Source organism: Myotis myotis, unplaced genomic scaffold (assembly GCF_014108235.1).
Source record: "Myotis myotis isolate mMyoMyo1 unplaced genomic scaffold, mMyoMyo1.p scaffold_m19_p_7, whole genome shotgun sequence".
Lineage (NCBI taxonomy): Eukaryota > Metazoa > Chordata > Mammalia > Chiroptera > Vespertilionidae > Myotis > Myotis myotis.
In genome coordinates, this window is record NW_023416379.1 from 55,257,463 (window position 1) to 55,275,825 (window position 18,363).

The following is an 18,363-nucleotide window of genomic DNA, read 5'->3' on the forward strand; positions in this document are numbered from 1 at the left end:
CCCCTCCCTCTGGCTGTTGGGAGGTCTGTGTGGGGACCATTGCCCTTCAGGGCACTGTGGCCCCTCACGGCCCCCCTTCCCTGACCTGATCACGCGAAGCAGCAGGCGGCAGGTGAGAGGTGTAGGAGTGTGTCTGTGCGTACTGGATGAAAATGGATGACATAAGATGTATTTTTCACTCCGAGACCCAGACCAAAAAGGAAGAAAGACACTCCTTCATTTGATAAATGCAGCTGAAGCCCCTGAGCTGGGGCGACTTGCCCCAGGCACACTGCCGTCGGGCCGTCGGGCAGGGCAGGGCTGGAGCCCTGCTCTGCCGGGTCGGAACCCCTTTGCTTCAGTCGTCAGCTGTCCTCTGGACGTGAGCTGAGAGTGGCTTTCCCACGCCAGGGCCAAGCTTGAAAAGGCCAAGAGGCAGGACAGTGTCTGATGCTAAAAGGACTCAAAAAAGCAAACAGGGATTTGTGGCATTTGGGTGTTTTAAATCTCTTTATCCACAAAAATGATAAATTCAGGAGAAGCCCAATTCTACAAAATATTATAGTCTTGTCCTGAAATAATAACAAAAAAGGGAGGAAAAATCCAGCCACCTAATTTTGGGGTTAGTGGGACATGGCCCCGAGTTTCACATACCTTCAGGAATGCTGCTGTTGAGAAGAATGGGATTTCCATGGGACGTGATGACATTTCCTTTTGCATCAAACTCAACCTTTAAATAGCCTAAGTATTTGCCAAAAGCATAGGCCTGGACCACAGGAACCTTCCGTCCGTCGTCGGAGGTGACGATGAATGGGTAGTTCCCAGCCGGCACCTCTTTGGAAGGCGGGGTGCCTAAAATAAAAGGGCCAAAGCTGATCAAGTCAGCCCTTGTACACGGCTGGCTGCGGGCCAGCAGGCCACTGGCCCAAGGACAGTGAATTCTGAATTGATGACTTGCCAGCCACTGCTCCACACAGCTGGTCTTTCAGAGCCCGTGGGGCACCTGCCATGTGTCCGAACGCCCCTTTGCCACACAGATCCTTCCATTCTCCCCTCAGCAGGCATTTGCTAAGCTCTTCCTGAGGCCAGGCACTGTGCCTGGTGCTGTGGGGACAGAAAGATGCAATACCGCTAGGATGATCCGCCCTCCCTCCTGACCCAGCCCCATTCTCACTACCCACTTCACTGCACTGCACTGTAGCTTCCACACCCGTAAAAGGGGTGAAAGAACTCCTACTTCACAGGGCTGCTGTGCGGATTCAATGTCTGAACTCCCTGGCCCAGTGCCTGGCACATGGTAGATAATAAACGCATATTTCCTTCTTGTGAGGTGATGGCAACCTCTAGACACGCTAGACATACACTCCAGACCAGGGGTGGGCAAACTTTTTGACTCGAGGGCCACAATGGGTTCTTAAACTGGACCGGAAGGCCGGAACAAAAGCATGGATGGAGTGTTTGTGTGAACTAATATAAATTTAAAGTAAACATCATTACATAAAAGGGTACGGTCTTTTTTTTTTTTTTTAGTTTTATTCATTTCAACTAGTAGTTTGCCCACGGCTGCTCCAGACCTTAGGACTGTTAATGAACAAGAACAGAAATGACAAAGGGCTGCCTTCAGGTTTTGCTGCTAAATCCTGGGTCCCCTCAGATGGCTTTCGGAAGAGCCACATTCACCCTCTGGCTGACCAGCACGCACACTACCTGTCCACCAGACCGCACATGGAAGTTCGGCTGATTTCCGTCTCAAAGGGGACCCCTGAGAGCCGTGGGAGCCACTCATCACCCCACTGTGCCTCCTGGGCACGTGTCTGCATGAGGGTGGGGAGCCCGGCCACAGGATACAGGGAGCCTCGCATCACCAGCACGTTTTAGTTCTGTGGCTGCACCCCTCCTTCAGGCACGCTGCAGTTCATAGCTACCTCCTCAGCGACAATGACCTAGTTTGGGTTGTCCTGATAGAACAGATACCCTTGACCTGCCACTGGCCCTATCACCTCCCTCCTTCCTACCAGATGTTAGGGGTCCAGGGAACTTCAGCAGGCATTGCTTACTCATACGGACAGGTTACGGGAGTCAGCCAAGAGCCAAGCCGGGGCTATATCTCATTTAATCCTCCAAGAATCTCACGAGGCAGGTCCTATTTTTATCCCTGATTTATAGACTAGCAGACTGATTGTCTTAGGACTTAGGCTCATGTCCAAGGTCCCAAGGCTGGTATGCGAAGGGCACATTGAAAAGCAGGCTGTGAGGCACTGAAACTCTGTTCTCTCCTCACCCAACACAGCCCACAGTGTTCTGTTCTCCTATGACCAGCAAGAGCTGGTGGCCAAAGGCCCCTCACCGAGCCAAGTGCAAGCCCGGGCGGCCCCTCGGGCCCTATGCTGTTTCTGGGCTTGTCTTTACACCTAAGATGAGATGCAGTGCATGTGATGGAAACCCGCCCCTGCTCTGCTCCTGTGCGAAGGGCACCCCCTCCAGCTCAGTACCCACAGAGAAGTGCTGCAAAGGCCAGCACTCACAAGCAGGAAGGGCTGCTGCCAACCTTCATTCCCCATTTTCTGGAAAAAAAGAAAAAAAAGAAAAAGAAGTCCTTAGCACTTTATTCTTAGGAAAGCACCTGACTTGAGGAGCCGTGCAGGCCTTGTCCCATCTCCACCTGCAGTGTACAGTTTTATGGGCTATGGCAGTTGTGGATGATCTGGAGCAGTGCACAGTAGCAGGGAAGATTAACATTCTCATCATGCTCATTCTGTTCTGTGGGCAAGCCTGGAACCTGCTTTTAGGGGGTCAGGGGGTGTGGCAGGCCCCTCCCACCTTCTCAGCTGGGGTGGGTTACAGTAGGTGGTTCTCTGAGCCCCGAGAAGCTTGGGGAGGCGCAGTTCCCAACATATCCACAAGGTGGCGCAAAATACCCGTCCAGGAGGAAACAGCATTAAATGCGTTTTGGAAAGGACTGGCAGTTTCCTGGAAACCCAAGAGAAGGGTTAGCCTGTATTTTTCTGCCTTCCATAGAAATATCTGAACTTGAACAGAATGTAAGCGTTAGAAATCTGAGGATGGTCAGATGCCCCATCAGATCAGCACGTTTTCTACACACAGGAGCTACAAATCCCAGCTCCCATCCGGCAGGGAACACTCTCCAATCCTGAAAGCCCATGACGCTCCTTTTCTTAGAAGAAGAGACGTGTCCTCGGTGTCTTACTTGGACTCAATTAGGTACTGGGAGGCCACTTCCTCTGTGGCGAATCCCTGCCGCCATGGCGGAGCCCTCTCTGCCCCCCCTTCCCCTACTTGGGACCCCTGAAAACCACAGGCAGAGAAAACAACCCCGGACTCCACATTTCCACACCATCTTATTTTCTGCCAAAGACGTTCATACCCAAAATATCCACTCCACACATCTGTCTTTAGAAACCCAGCTCGTCATCTTGGCAGAAGTTATTCACCAGAACTCTATTCCAGCCACGCGGCAAGGAAGTAATCTGGGAGTCAAACTTGGAGAGGCAGAAGTTGTGGGCTGGCATTTAGAGTTGGTCAGGGGGGCATTTCCTAGCACAGAGTGGGTGCCTGAGAGGCCCTAACAGGGAGTGTCCCACCGGGGAGCCCTGGCCACAGCAGCCCCTCAGGACCCTGATGGTGTCAAGGCCAGAAGGGGCTGAGAAGGTGGGTCATGGTGACCCGGCTGCCAGGGAGCAGGACGTTCACATGGTTTCCAATGGGCTGAGTGAATTACAAGTGGTTTTAAAAAAATATTTTTATTGATTTCAGAGAGAGGAAGGGAGAGGGAGAGAGAGAGAGAGAAAGAAACATCAATGATGAGAGAGAATCATTGATTGGCTGCCCCCTGCAGGGCCCTTCCTGGGGATTGAGCCCACAACCCGGGCACGTGCCCTTGACTGGAATCGAACCTGGGACCCTTCAGTCCGCAGCCCAATGCTCCATCTATTGAGCCAAACCCGATAGGGCTATAGGTGTTTTTTTTTTTTTTTTTTTAAATCATCACCCAAGAACATGCTTATTGATTTTAGAGAGAGGGAAAGGAAGAGAGAAAGAGAGAGAGACAGAGAGAGAGAGAGACATCGATCAGGCGTCTTCCAGTACTTGCCCCAACTGGGAACAGAACTCACAACCTAGGTATGTGCCCTGACCAGGAATCGAACCCCCAACCTTTTGGTGGACAGGACAGCACTCTAACCAACTGAGTCACACCAGCCAGGGGAAAATTATAGAATATTTTAATGCAATCCATATTATGTTTTTTTTCTTTTTATTGAATTTGTTGGGGTGACTCTGGTTAACAAAATTATACAGATGTCAGGTGCACCATTCTACAACACATCATCTGAATACTATGGTTTTTCATATATATGGGAATCGGTTTAAGAACTTCCAAACTGCTATGAAGGACTGGATAAAAATAATTGGTAATTAGCATATTTCACATCATTGCTTCAGTCTTTCTTTTAAATTACCTGGAGGTGCTCTCTTCCAGCAGACACTGCTTATCTGTCTGCTTCTCTACATCTCCTCAGGCAAGGTCGCAGTTATCGGATGCCTGGCTACAGCAGCCTGAGTGACCTTTCTGCTTTAAAATGTGCTCCTGCCCTAACCGGTTTGGCTCAGTGGATAGAGTGTTGGCCTGCCGACTGAAGGGTCCCAGGTTTGATTCCGGTCAAGGGCATGTACCTTGGTTTTGGGCACATCCCCAGTGAGGGGTGTGCAAGGAGGCAGCTGATCGATGTCTCTCTCTCATCGATGTTTCTAACTCTCTATCCCTCTCCCTTCCTCTCTGTAAAAAATCAATAAAAAATATATTAAAAAAATAAAATGTGCTCCCTGCTTTAAAATATTTCCTGCTGGCCGTAGGCAAAACAATGCAATTTTTGGCGTGAATATCATAAACTATTGTATCTTCACGACGTGGCTCTTTCTTTCTTTACCAGCTTCATCTAGACTAGACCAACAGCCCTGCACATCAGCAGTCGGTCCTTTCATTCCTAGACCACACCCACCTCCACAGCCTTCCATGAAGGACTAAGACCTGGAGCTAGAGACCTACAGGAGAATTACATCATTGTACTTTAGTTTGTTCATCCGTGAAATGAAGAAAATAACAATACCTGCCTTGCTGGGTTGTTGGGAGGATTAAAGAAGTTAATGCAACAAGTGAAGCTGGCTTAGGCAATTGCTCAATAAGATTAGAGGTAATCAGGTATCAAGCTAACTCTTGGACATCTTTCTGACCTTAGCCCAAATGTCATTTCCTCAGGAGAACACTCCTATCATCCTGAGACTGACCTCCTCCCCCACAGGCGCCTTAGGTCATCCTTAACTCAGAATGTCCTGTCTCCCCATGTTTCCTTGCTGTCTCTGAACCTTTCATGTATGTGGGGTCGCTGACTCTCTCATGTATGTGGGGTTCCCATGTGTATGTATGTTAGTTAAATTTGGTTATTTTCTCTTGTTAATCTGTCCCATAATTTAATTATTAGACCAGTTGAAATAACCTTGAAGGTAAAAGAAAAGTCTCTTTCAACTGAAGGACTTGTATGCATGCATATAAGCATAACCAATGGACATAGACACTGGGGGGTTGGGGAGGCCAGGGGATTGTCAAGGGCGGGGAAAAAAAGGAGACAAATGTAATACTCTTTGTAATACTTTAAGCAATAAAACAATTAAAAAAAGAGAGAGAGAGAGAAAAGTCTCTTCCTCCCCTAAAATGTGACATGATTGACTGATTTGCACACTGGTAAGAAGAATCGGACAAGGTCAGTGTGCAGAAGAGACTATTCCACAGTGTGACCACTGCCTGAGACCTAGGCCAAAAGAGGTTGCTTCCTGAATCCCAGGCTGTCGGGTTGACCCTCTCCTGCTCCCCAGGCATGCTGGTTCCTGGCACAGGCTGTCACCCCTCCCCAGGCAAGTTTGCAAGTCACCTTCCCCTTATCTGGGGCAGGACACACCCGTGTCCTTATCCATCCTGCCCTGTCTCTATGACCCCTGAGCACCTGCCACGTTGCCCTGACGTGTCTTCCTCATGTGTAAAGTCCCTGAATAAACTCCACAAGCACTGTACAGTTTATTAAGGGCCGCGGTATCTCTGGAATTTGCCTAGCACATAGCAGGTTAGGTGGTGGATAAATGTTTGTTGAATGACTAAGCTGAAGTAATTTAGCCAACACTTTTCCATAGATCAGACAAGATTTTGATGCCTTTTCTGTGGTGAAACCCATTTGTAGAGAGGGGCAATGCCTGTGTGCCCACCCCAGCTCCCCACAATTACATTTCCTCAACTAAAGCTCGTTTGGGCTCCCAAAGCGAATCAGGAGCTGGGAGTGAAGAGAACGGGTTTTGGTCCAAGCTCAGTTTCAATCTGGTTTCGTGATCGTGGGAGAGACGTGGAGTTCCTGGGGTCCGCATGTATTTCCTAACTCTATAAAGAGAGGTTTGATTGGATTGGTGTTTTAAGCCAAAAGTGGTTTCAGGTTTCGTTGTTGTTTTTTAAAGCTCTGAGCATGGTTAGCACACAGGAACTTGTGTGGCAGTGAGAGCCGTGAAGCAGGCTGCTCAGGTCGTGAAGCGTGAGGTGAAGTCTGGCTTCAGGGTCTGCCCGGCACTCTTCAGGGCACCGTGTGGAGACTGCGGGCCCAGGTGCCCTCCACGCCCAGCAGTGAGGCCAGCTGCCGTGTGCCCTGCCTCTTGTACAGGAGCAGCTCCGGGTGCCCAGGGCTCCCTCCCATCTTCACAGCAGAGGTAAGAGGTGGTTGTCAACGAGAGTGCCGAGTCATGGTCTCCCTGGCCACCTCTGTGCCCCACCATGATGCGCCCACTGCCATGGTCCTCCAGGGAACCCAAGGGGCCACATGATGTTGTCCATATCCAGACTGTGTTCCTCGTTTCTGCACATGGTTCAATTTACTCCTCACATTCTTGCTCTTGGGCTTTCAAAGACAACTGGGAGGTCGAAAAGAGATTAATTATGCATCTTCAGGTAGTACTCAGCATGGCACCCAAGGAGGATGGTCTACAGCAGCAATTTTCTTTTCTTTTTTTAAAAATTGAATTTATTGGGGTGCAGGTTTCAAAAAACATCATCTGCACACACGGCATCGTGCACCCATCGCCCCAAGCAAAGTCTCTTTCCGTTCCCATCCCCCCACCCCCCTTTGCCCACCTCCACCGGGCTCCTTCTGGCTATCACCACACTGTTTGTTGTCTGTGTCTATGTGTTATATATACATGGCTTTTTGCTTAATCCCTTCACCTTCTTTCATCCAGTCCCCCAAACTCCCTCTCCTCTGACAGCTGTCAGTCTGTTCCATGCATCCATGCCTCCATTTCGATTTTGTTCATCAGTTTATTTTATTCATTATATTCCACATATAAGTTGGACCATATATGGCGCTTGTCTTTCTATGACTGGCTTATTTCACTTAGCATAAGAATCTCCAGATCCATACATGCTGTCACAAAAGATAAGCTTTCTTTTCGTTTTTACAGCTGCATAGTATTCCATTGTGTAAATGTAACACAGCTTTTTTTTACCCACTTATCTGCTGATGAGCATTTGGGCGGCTTCCAAATCTTGGCTATTGTAAATAAGGTTGCAATGAATATAGGGGTGCATATACTCCTCTGAATTGGTATTTCAGGTTTCTTCGGATATATACCCAGAAGTGGTTTCACTGGGTCAAAAGGCAGTCCCATTTTTAATTTTTAAAAATTTTAAATATACTTTTATTGATTTTAGAGAGGAAGAGAGAGGGAGAGATAGAAACACCAATGATGAGAGAGATCATTGAGCAGTTGCCTACTGCACACACCTTACTGGGGATTGAGCCTGCAACCCAGGCATGTGCCCTGATGGGGAACTGAACGGTGGGTCGATGTTCAACCACTGAACCACACCAGCTGGGTTTGAGGTCTTTTTTGGTTCTACATAAATTTTTGGAATATTTGTTCTAAATCTGTGAAACATGCCATTGGTATTTTAATAGGAATTGCATTGAATCTATAGATTACTTTGGGTAGTATGGGAATTTTAATGTTAATTCTTCCAATCCATGAACATGGTATATGTTTCCACTTTTTGTATCTTTCTCAATTTCTTTCTTCAGTGTCCTATAATTTTCTATGTACAGATCTTTTTACCTCCTTAGTTAAATTTATTCCTAAGTACTTTATTTTTTGTTGTTGTTGCAATAGTAAATGGGATTGTTTTCTTAATTTCTCTTTCTGATAGTTCATTATCTTATATAATAAAAGCCTAATATGCTAAGTGTCCAGTCATCCCGTTGTCTGTTCAACCAATCAGAGTGTAACATGCTAATGATATGCTAAGGCTGCTCAACTGCTCACTATGACATGCACTGACCACCAGGGGGCAGACAGTCGACTGATCGACCAGTCGCTATGATGTGCACTGACCACCAGGGAGCAGACACTTAACACAGGAGCAAATAAATAAAATCAGAAATGAAAGTGTCGCTCAGTCAGAAACCAGGGTCATGGCTGGAGAGCACAGCGGTGGTGGTGGGAGCCTCTCCTGTCTCCGCGGCAGTGCTAAGGATGTCCAACTATGGGCTTAGGCCTGCTCTCCAAGGGCTCCCGGACTGTGAGAGGGCACAGGCCTGGCTGAGGGACCCCCCCGCCCCTCCCCTCTCCGCCCCAAGTGCATGAATTTCATGGACCAGGTCTCTAGCTGGTGTATAAAAATGCCACCTGTTTCTGAATATTAAATTTTGAATTTGCTACTTTGCCAAATTTATTTATTAGATCTAGTTGTTATTTTTTTGGTGGAGTCTTCAGGGTTTTCTATGTACAATATCATGTCATCTGTGAATAATGACAGTTTTATTTCCTCCTTCCCAATTTGGATGCCTTTTATTTCTTCTTGTCTGAGTGCTGTGGCTAGGACGTCTAGTATTATGTTGAATAAGAGGGGTAAAAGCAGACGTCTCTGTCTTGTTCCTAATATGAGGGCAAATCTTTTAGTTTTTGCCCATTGAGTATGATGTTGGCTGTAGGTTTGTTATATATGGCCTTTATTATGTTGAGGTATGATCCCTCCATTCCCATTTTATTGAGTTTTTGATTTTTAATCATAAATGGGTGTTGGACTTTATCAAATGCCTTTTCTGCATCTATTGATACGATTATGTGATTTTTAGCTTTCATTTTGTTTATGTGATGTATCACATTTATTGATTTGTGAATATTGTACCAACCCTGCATTCTTGGAATAAATCTCATTTGTTCATGGTGTATGATCTTTTTAATGTATTGCTAGCTATAGTTTGCTAATACAGTGGGGCCTTGACTTACGAGTGTCCCGACTAACAAGTTTTTTGAGATACCAGCTGTCTCTCCGCCGATTTTTTGCATTGAGTTGATAGAGTAATTTGAGTTAACGAGCTCCTTAACGAGCTTGGTCTCAGAACGAATTAAGTCAAGACCCCACTGTATTTTGTTGAGGATTTTAGCATCTATGTTCATCAGGGATCTTTGTCTATAATTTTCTTTATTTCCAGGGTCTTTATCTGGTTTTGGAATTAGGATAATGTCGACCTCATAAAAAGAGCTTGGAAATCATCCCTCTTCCTGAATTTTTTGGAATAGTTTGAAGAGAATAGGTGTTAGTTCTTTTTGGAATGTTTGGTAAGACTTACCTGTAAGTCCATCCAGTCCAAGACTTTTGTTTGCTGGGAGTTTTTTTGATAACTGCTTCAATTTCATTTGTTGTAGTCAGTCTATTCAGGTTTTCTGATTCCTCCTGATTCAGTTTTGAAAGATGGTGTGTTGCTAGGAATTTATCCATTTCACGCAGGTTGTCCAATTTCTTGTCATATTGTTGTTTATAGTATTTTCTTACAATCCTTTGTAATTCTGTGGTGTCAGTTGTTACATCTCTTTCATTTCTGATTTTATTTATTTGGGTCCTTTCTCTTTGTTTCTTGATGAGTCTGCATCAATCTTGTTTATCTTTTCAAAGAACCAGCTCTTGGTTTCATTGATCCTTTGTATTGTTTTTCTTTAGTCTGATGCTATGTCATTTATTTCTGCCATGATCTTTATTCTTTCTTCTACTTTCTCTGGGCTTTGTTTGTTGCTCCTTTTCTATTTCTTTTAGGTGTAGATTGTTTATTTGAGATTTCTCTTTCTTCTTGAGGTAGGCCTGTAATGCTATGAACTTCCCTCTCAGGACTGCTCTCCCTGTATTCCATAGATTTTGGGTTGTATGTTCATTTTCATATGTCTTCAGTAACTTTTGACTTCTTTCTTGATCTCATTGTTAACCCAGTCCGTGTTTAATAACATGTTATTTCGTCTTCATGTATTTGAAAGTTTTTCACTTTTTTTTTTTATTGTTGATTTCTAGTTTCAAACCATTGTGGTCAGAGAAGATGTTTATATGATTTCAATCTTCTTGAATTTCTTAAAACTTATTTTGTGGTCTAACATGTGGTTTATCTTTGAGAATGTTCCAGGTGCACTTGAGAAGAATGCATATTTTGCTGCTTTGGGATGAAATGTTCTGTAAATATCAATTAAATATCAATTAAATCTGTCCAATCCAGTGTGTTGTTTAAGGTTGCTGTTTCTTTATTTTTTTGTCTGGAAGATCTATCTATTGATGTCAGCTGAGTGTTAAAGTTCCCTACTATGTCTGTATTGCTGTTGATCTTTCTCTTAATGTCCATCAAGATTTGCTTTACATATTTAGGTGCTCCTATGTTGGGTACATATATGTTTACATGCATGTTTTTTAAATTCTTGTGGCACACTGGTTGAAAATCACTGGTCTAGGTGAAGCTGGCCTGAAATCCAATCCAGGCTGCACTCAACCCTGACTGGTTATAGGAGCATCAAATCAGGGAGCTCTACATGGAATGGGCTACCACATCATTCACTCACTCAGCAAACCTGTACAGAGCTCCAACACCTGCCCAGTGTTGTGGATGTCCACTGTCCACGGGCCAGGCCTAAGGTCTTGTTTCATCTATATGGGGCTGGGAGAGGCTGCTCAACCGAAACAGAGCAGGCAAGGAGTGATATCTCCTTCTCTTCTGAAGGATCTAGCCTACCCATGGCTCAGTACCCTTCCAGATACCAGACTTCCTATTCACTTTTTACACTACAGAACAGGGCTTTATGAAACAAATGAAAAATAAAAACAAGAGTCATAAAAACACAGTCATTCTGAAACCAAGGCTCCTTATGACTTCCATTTAGTTTCAAATCCTAGCTCTAGAAATCATATTCCTCTCCCCCACACCCTTACCCTTCGGAGACCTAACCTTTTCTCCTGGATAATCAGCAACCCCGAGGCAGCAGGGGACAGTAGCCTGGCACGGAGTAATGGTCACAAGACCTGGACCTCCGCAGGCTGGAGATAACATCTTAACCTGAGTTATGCTTCAGCTCCTGAGCCCTAAGGTGGAATGGCCCCCTGGCTACTTTCCCGTGAGACCAGACGGAGGGGCCCAGAAAACACCTCAGAACTATCCTCCACTCACTAACAGTGTTCTTTCCAGAAGCAACACCTAATTTCTGGAGATTAATAAGGAGGTACACACAACCACAAATTCATGTAAACCTGATATGTTTCTGTAGGGAAAATCAGTATTTAGCTGGAGAAGGCATTCCCAAGGTAGTGGTCACATCCAGTGGTCCAGTGGGAAGTGCTGTGTTTGTGCTAGTGAGGGGGGTCTTAACAGCTGATTCCCACCAACCATTCCTTTCAGTTGGGTTGGTGAGCAAAGGAGTGTGCAGTACACACTTTAAATAAAGAGAACCTGGAGATCGTCTGGCATGGAAGACCCAAGCTCTGCTTCCAAAGCCTGACAAGGTCTTTACAAATTCCCCTGCAGATAAGCCTCGAAGAAATTAGAGGTAAAAGTACGTTCACTGCACTACCCTCAAGAAACTATAGTGTTCTGCCAGAAAATGTTTTACCTCCCCTGATTTTGGAAAGTAAGCAATCAGCCTCTTTGCACAGATGACTTTCTGGGGAACAGGGTGTTCGAATGGAAGGGATCAATCCTGTTATTCTGCAGATAGAGAAACTGATGTCTACTTCCACCCACGGCCACAGCCAGCCAGGCTGGCTGGTATAACCCAAGAATAACTCAGAGTCGTGGGAGGCCGAGAGACAGCACCTTAGGAGTTGTCCGCCTTTACGGGCTGACACAGGACAGAGTCCCCGGGAATACCTGCTGCTGCTTTCAACCTGCACTCACCTTGCTACCTTTTTCTCCAAAGGCAACAACCAGGACTTAATTTCTTCAGAGAAGATATGTGCGTCCCAGCCCTTGTCCCTGCAGCTGTAACATTTTGTAAGCCTGGTTTTGGGGGGGGGGGGAGCGTTCTCCTCTTCATTCTGACATGTGCACCGGGGTTGTAATCAATAGAACCTAGACTGATGCTCAACATTTGCAGAGGGGCTGTTTATGTACTGTTTTTGTCATACCTCATTTAAAGCTGAGTTTTAAAAAATTTATTATTTTATTTTTTCAACTACATTTATTGGGGTGACATTGGCTAATAACAGTATCTAAGTTTCAAGTGTACAATTCTACAACACATCGTATGTACTAGTACACTGCATTGTGTATTCACTACCCAAAGTCTAATCTCCTTCCATCACCATATATTTGATCCCTTAAGGGGTCAAACGGAGACTTCCAGGCTTCAATCTCCCCCTATTCTGCAGCTGAGTTTTCAAATTAAGTAAACAAATTAAGTAACAAAACAGAAAAAATACTGGGTGCAATCCAGATCTTTGTGAAATTCTCTTTCAGGTGTGTGTGTGTGATGGTGTGTGTGTGTGATGGTGTGTGTGTGATGGTGTGATGGTGTGTGTGTGTGTGTGTATGTGTGTGTGATGGTGTGTGTGTGTGATGGTGTGTGTGTGTGATGTGTGTGTGTGATGGTGTGATGGTGTGTGTGTGTGTATGTGTGTGTGATGGTGTGTGTGTGTGATGGTGTGTGTGTGTGTGTTTGTGATGGTGTGTGTGTGTGTGATGGTGTGTGTGTGTGTGTGATGGGGTGTGTGTGTGTGTGTGTGTGTGGCAAGTCCTGTATGTGTGTTGAAATGATTTTCAGCAAGATTTACAATAGCAAGAGATGCATTATTTTTAACTATTTTTTTTTAACTAATAATATTTAACTTAACTTTATGCTAATGCAATTCAAACAATTCAGTGGAGGTTTGTGTTTTTGTTTTTTTTTTTAAAGCTGAAAAAATGTACTTAAACAAGGAAATACGCCTCATCCCTTCCTGTGTCCTGGAATCCCCTTATTACCTTTGTCAGCTCATTCCTCAAAATGATGGGTATCAAAACTGAAAATTTTCACAAGAGCAAGTTTAATCTTGCCACGCAATCAGAAATCGTGCAACGGATGGCTAAGACTCCAGAGGCAGTGTTCTTCAGAGGCTGTAACCATCCCCCTTGAGATTTATGGGTAAGCAGCTTATACCTTTTACCCATACACCTTTCTTCCATCGAGTCATTCATCATTAAAGTCGGCTACTTAGCAAAAGGCACACAGTGTTTTGCAGGACTTCATGGGCTGGAACAAAGTGGCAAGAACAAAAGGACAGCTGCAGAATTCGTGGGAAGCCAGGCGGAGCCAGCAACCCTTTTCAGACCCAGCAGGGCACGCTAACGGATGGCCTCACCAAGGCTGTGGATGGAAGTGGTGCTGTAGGAGGGCTCAGTTAAGGTAAGTCCCGAGGAACCCGGGAGTGGCTTCAGCATCCGAATGGAGAGGTTCGAGCCTGAGATTGTTCATGCTCTGTCTTCGTCACAACTCATTTAAAGCTGAGTTTTCCAAAATATGGGCTGGCTACAGTATGAAGAGATTAAGGGTTGTAACCGGCACTTAGAAAAATGGAACAGAAGAACAGAAGAGATCAGGGTGCATTCTGGGTGCTCCATAAAAGTTTCTTTGCGTTTGTGTGTTTATGTGTGAGAATGCACACGCACGCAGACACACACACACACACACGCAATGCCGTTCTTACTATGGATTATAGCAAAAAAGTTCGAAATCACTGCTCTAAGCAGGAAGTGTGGGAAGCACATCTCCAGCTCCCGCGATGTGTCCTGGGGCTCTGACACTGCCGCAGAGAAAAGCTCAGAAGAGGCTCCAGGGAAGGCTTTCGTGAGCCTTGTCTACAGACCAGGGCCAGGACTGAGACACGGACGCCGGGCCCTGTTCTGAGGCTCTTGCCCTCACCCACCCTTACACACCGGCGTCCCAGTGACCCTTAGGATAGGTTCTGTGACTCCCACCCTCACTCTACAGCGAGGGAAATCAGGCCGAGTCAGGGCCGAACCCCCAGTGAGCGGCACACGCAGAGCACTTGACGCAGTGCCGCTCCGGACTTTCCCGTCTTGGCGCAGTCGGTCCCCGTAACTCTCCCAAGGTGCTTCGTGGCGCCCTGATGTTTGATCGCGCCATTCCCCGCACCGAGAAAGCGCACATCCCTGTCTGTCCATCCCCGTCCTCGCCACACGGATGTACTTACTGCCTGCTACGTGCCTGGGGCTGTTCTCACCACTTTATATAGACATCTTTTCCCATTAAACAGCAGAAAATTAAACACAGGGGTGACGTTTGATTGTCTAATCTGTTAGAAAAAAAGACACCACCCACTGTTTTCTAACCCACCACATTGCCTTCACACTCACGGATGGGTGTAACCCACTCTGAAATTCTTTAGCCTGTGTCTGCCAACAGGGAGACGACGTGAGCCGGCCTTGGGTGAGCCCCTGTCAATCCTGGCATTCTTTTCTCACAGGAAAGCCAGCCCCACCATGTGCAACAGTTCACGGTGTCACCGGTCTAACTGGCCTATTTCACCCGAGGGCAGCCTCCACCCCCTGCTCACCCGAGGGGGTCAGACAGCCCCCCGCGAGGTGCCACCCGGGCCTGTGGGCCACTTTCGGGTGAAGGCGATCGAGACCCTACGAGACCCTACGGCCCAGAGGAACGTTTACTTCTCCCTTAAAGAATGTAAATGGGGGCCTTGCCCAGAGTGAGAGTTATCACCAGAAACAATGTCCGTCTCACCTCTCTACAGGGCAGGGGCGACTTCCCAGTGCTGAGCACCTGGTCTTCAACGGCCTCCTCCCCCCTGGAGCCTCAGGCGCCTTCCCTCATCCTTAGCGCAGAACGTCACAGTTACCACCTTCCAACCCTCAGTCTCTGGCTCCCGTGTGGGCGGCTCCCATAGTTATGCATGTAGTAATTTTGGTTATTGTCTATTTCTAATTTGTCTCATGTCTATTTGATGACAGAACCTTGAGGAGACGTTTGCTCCTTGTCCACACTCTTCTCGGTGACAACCCTTTGAAACATCTTCTGCGGTTTGGGGTGTAGTCTATCTTTGCTTTTATCACGCTGGAGAGGCTACCCCGAGATGTGCGAAGGAGCCACCTCTTCCAGGAGTGGCTTGTTCCCCACCAAGGCCTTCCTTCTCGCTGCAGCCAGGCCTCTTCTTCTTCCTTTGCTTGAAAACACTTTAAAGCTCCATGCAGTGGTGGTGTGGGGCACCGAGCCAGGCTCAAACATTTTGGGGCATTATAGGTTAGTTTCTAACTAAAACTATATAACACCAAGGAGAGAAGGGGAAGGAGGGGAGAAGGAAGGAAGGGGGAAGGGAGGGAGGAGGAAAAAGGAGAGGAGCAAGAAAGGGGTGGATGAAAAAGCAACTTTTCTCTGTAAAGTAAGCTCACAGGTGATCTGATCATAAATCCCTAACTGGGCAGGTCATGGTGGGTAGTCACAGCCCAGGCCTATAGCTTCTTTACTGGAAGGTTTTAAGCCAGCTCTCCCCATTGCTCCTGTGCATCCAGGTTAATACACCGCTGAAATGCCAGCAGTAAGACGCCTGGGGTGGAGTATTCACCCTCAAGAGAGCACACAATCCTGTCAACTATTCTGTAATCCAGCTGCCACCTTGTTTTCTTCAGTCTTCCTTATTTCCTCTCTTTAATTTCAAGTGCATAAAATAGACTGCAAAAATTATTTTTAGGAGCATCTGAAATCTTGCCCCCAGCATATATCCTGTTTGGCTCCAATAAATGCTCACAAAAATTCTCCACAGCTTTGGATGTTTCTTACATAGGTAAAGGGAGAGAGAGAGAGGACTGAGGTAGAGGGGGCAGGAGCAAGAGATAGGGGAAGAAGAGGAAGGAGAAGGGAGAGGGAGCAGGGGAGGGAAAGAAGGGAGGCGGGGGAGAGCTCACACTCTCCAGAGGGGCAGGGGCGGCGTGGCTCCATCTCAGAGGCCTGGATGCAGCTGAGTCAGGACTTGAACCCAGGGTTCCAGCTCCTGCACCTGTGAACCTACAAAGCAAGCCCTGTCCCTTTGAGCGGGGAAGGCCTTATTTACAGTAGCTTGTTTATGCTTATACATTTTCATATGACTTATTGCTTTTTTTTATATAAACTGACTTTTGGTTGGGGTTCAGTAATCTTTTTGCTATATATATATGTATATATCTATATTTGTATATATATAATGTATATTTACAATATACATACATGAAACTGACAATCATGAAAGCAATAAACTGTTCTTAGTAATGTCTCTGAGTGAGATTTACACCTATTACCTTTCAATGTGTATTACATATGTATAATATATTACATATATAATTTCTGTAATATGCTAAACAGTAGTAAAAATAATAATAGCAGTTGCAAAGGCAAAAGAGACTAAGCTATGTAGACCCCTGGCTGGTATAACCCTTCTGAAGCAATTACCTGTGTAAAGGAACGTGTTGGTGTGTCCTCCCACCACGACGTCCACGCCCCTCACTTTCTGAGCGATGAGTTTATCCATTTCAAAACCAGAGTGTCCCAGTGCAATAATTTTGTTCACATTGAGGGTCGTTAGCTTATCTACTTGCATTTGCAATGCAGGGATTTCCTCTTCAAATACTAAATTTGGCCCTAAAAGGAACAAAACAAATACAATGGGTATGTATTAATACTTTTTATTATACTACTTATTGTACACACTAACATGCTAAGTAAAAACATCTTAATCTGCTAAAGCTCTTAAATGATTAAGGCCAACACATTTTATTTATTTACTTTCTTAAAAAATATTTTTATTGATTTCAGAAAGGAAGGGAGAGGGAGAGAGAGAGAGAGAGAAACATCAATCAGCTGCCTCCTGACGCCTCCTACTGGGGATCAAGCCCGCAACCTGGACATGTGCCCTTGACCGGAATTGAACCTGGGACTCTTCAGTCCACAGGTTGCTGCTTTATCCACTGAGCCAAACTAGCGAGGGTGTCAACACATAGTTTTTAAATTAAATATAAAATCGCTACAAAGCCCCTTTCTGCCCATCCAGGTTATTGATTCTCAGTTACATTCACTTAATGTTGCATTCATTTAAGGTTGTGGATCATATTATGCTGCTCAGAATTCAAGCTCAAATTATGAGGAGGCTTCAGACCTGCAAGCCTATTTTTGTTTTCTATTCTATTTTTATATGTAGACTTCCTTTACACCAATGCAGAAAATGCTAAGGCTTTGTTTGCAAGTTTAGGATAATCAGTCTTAAACTTACAACGCTGTCAGCAACTAGTTCTTGTATGCCAATCTTTTTTTTTTTTTTAATATATTTTTTATTGATTTTTTTTTTTTTTTTTTTTACAGAGAGGAAGAGAGAGGGATAGAGAGTTAGAAACATCGATGAGAGAGAAACATCGATCAGCTGCCTCCTGCACATCCCCCACTGGGGAAGTGCCCGCAACCCAGGTACATGCCCTTGACTGGAATCGAACCCGGGACCTTTCAGTCCGCAGGCCGACGCTCTATCCACTGAGCCAAACCGGTTTCGGCCTTGTATGCCAATCTTAACACGCGGGCTGACAACTCCATTCTGCTCACTGGCTAAAGGTCAGCATGAGAGTAGCACTGAGCTCTGCATAGACAGGGGTCCCATCTGGGTATTGAGAGTGTTCATCTTCACTGGCTGCCTTCTCCCCCCACAGTGGGGACAGACCACTGCCTGTTGGCAAGTGTGGGTGAGACTGCACAGCCTTGCCCTCTGTGGGCTGCCAGCATGTGCTACTAGGTGTGGCAAGACCACCAGGCTCTGTCCCTGCAGCCAGGCCTCAGCAAGCCTTGAGGTCTTATGGCCTTTATTGGCACAGAGTGATTGCAAACACAGACAGACACACTGCCCTGGAGTCACACCCAGCACTCAGTCACAAAGGAGTCCTCCAGATCATCTATCCCAGTGATGGCGAACCTATGACACGCGTGTCAGAGGTGACACGCGAACTCATTTTTTTGGTTGATTTTTCTTTGTTAAATGGCATTTCAATATATAAAATAAGCATCAAA

The 18,363-nt window shown here is 45.9% G+C and overlaps 1 protein-coding gene across 1 annotated transcript in view; it reads right to left on the reverse strand.

The window, feature by feature from the left end:
- Positions 1–18,363, reverse strand: part of NT5E (5'-nucleotidase ecto) — a 64,801-nt gene that overhangs the window by 11,991 nt on the left and 34,447 nt on the right. Inside the window, exons 3-4 of the mRNA XM_036316800.1 lie at positions 16,765–16,953; positions 634–831 (exon numbers count right to left, since the gene is read on the reverse strand). Of these exons, the coding sequence (XP_036172693.1) occupies positions 634–831; positions 16,765–16,953 (387 nt within the window). The remainder of the gene's footprint in view (positions 1–633; positions 832–16,764; positions 16,954–18,363) is intronic.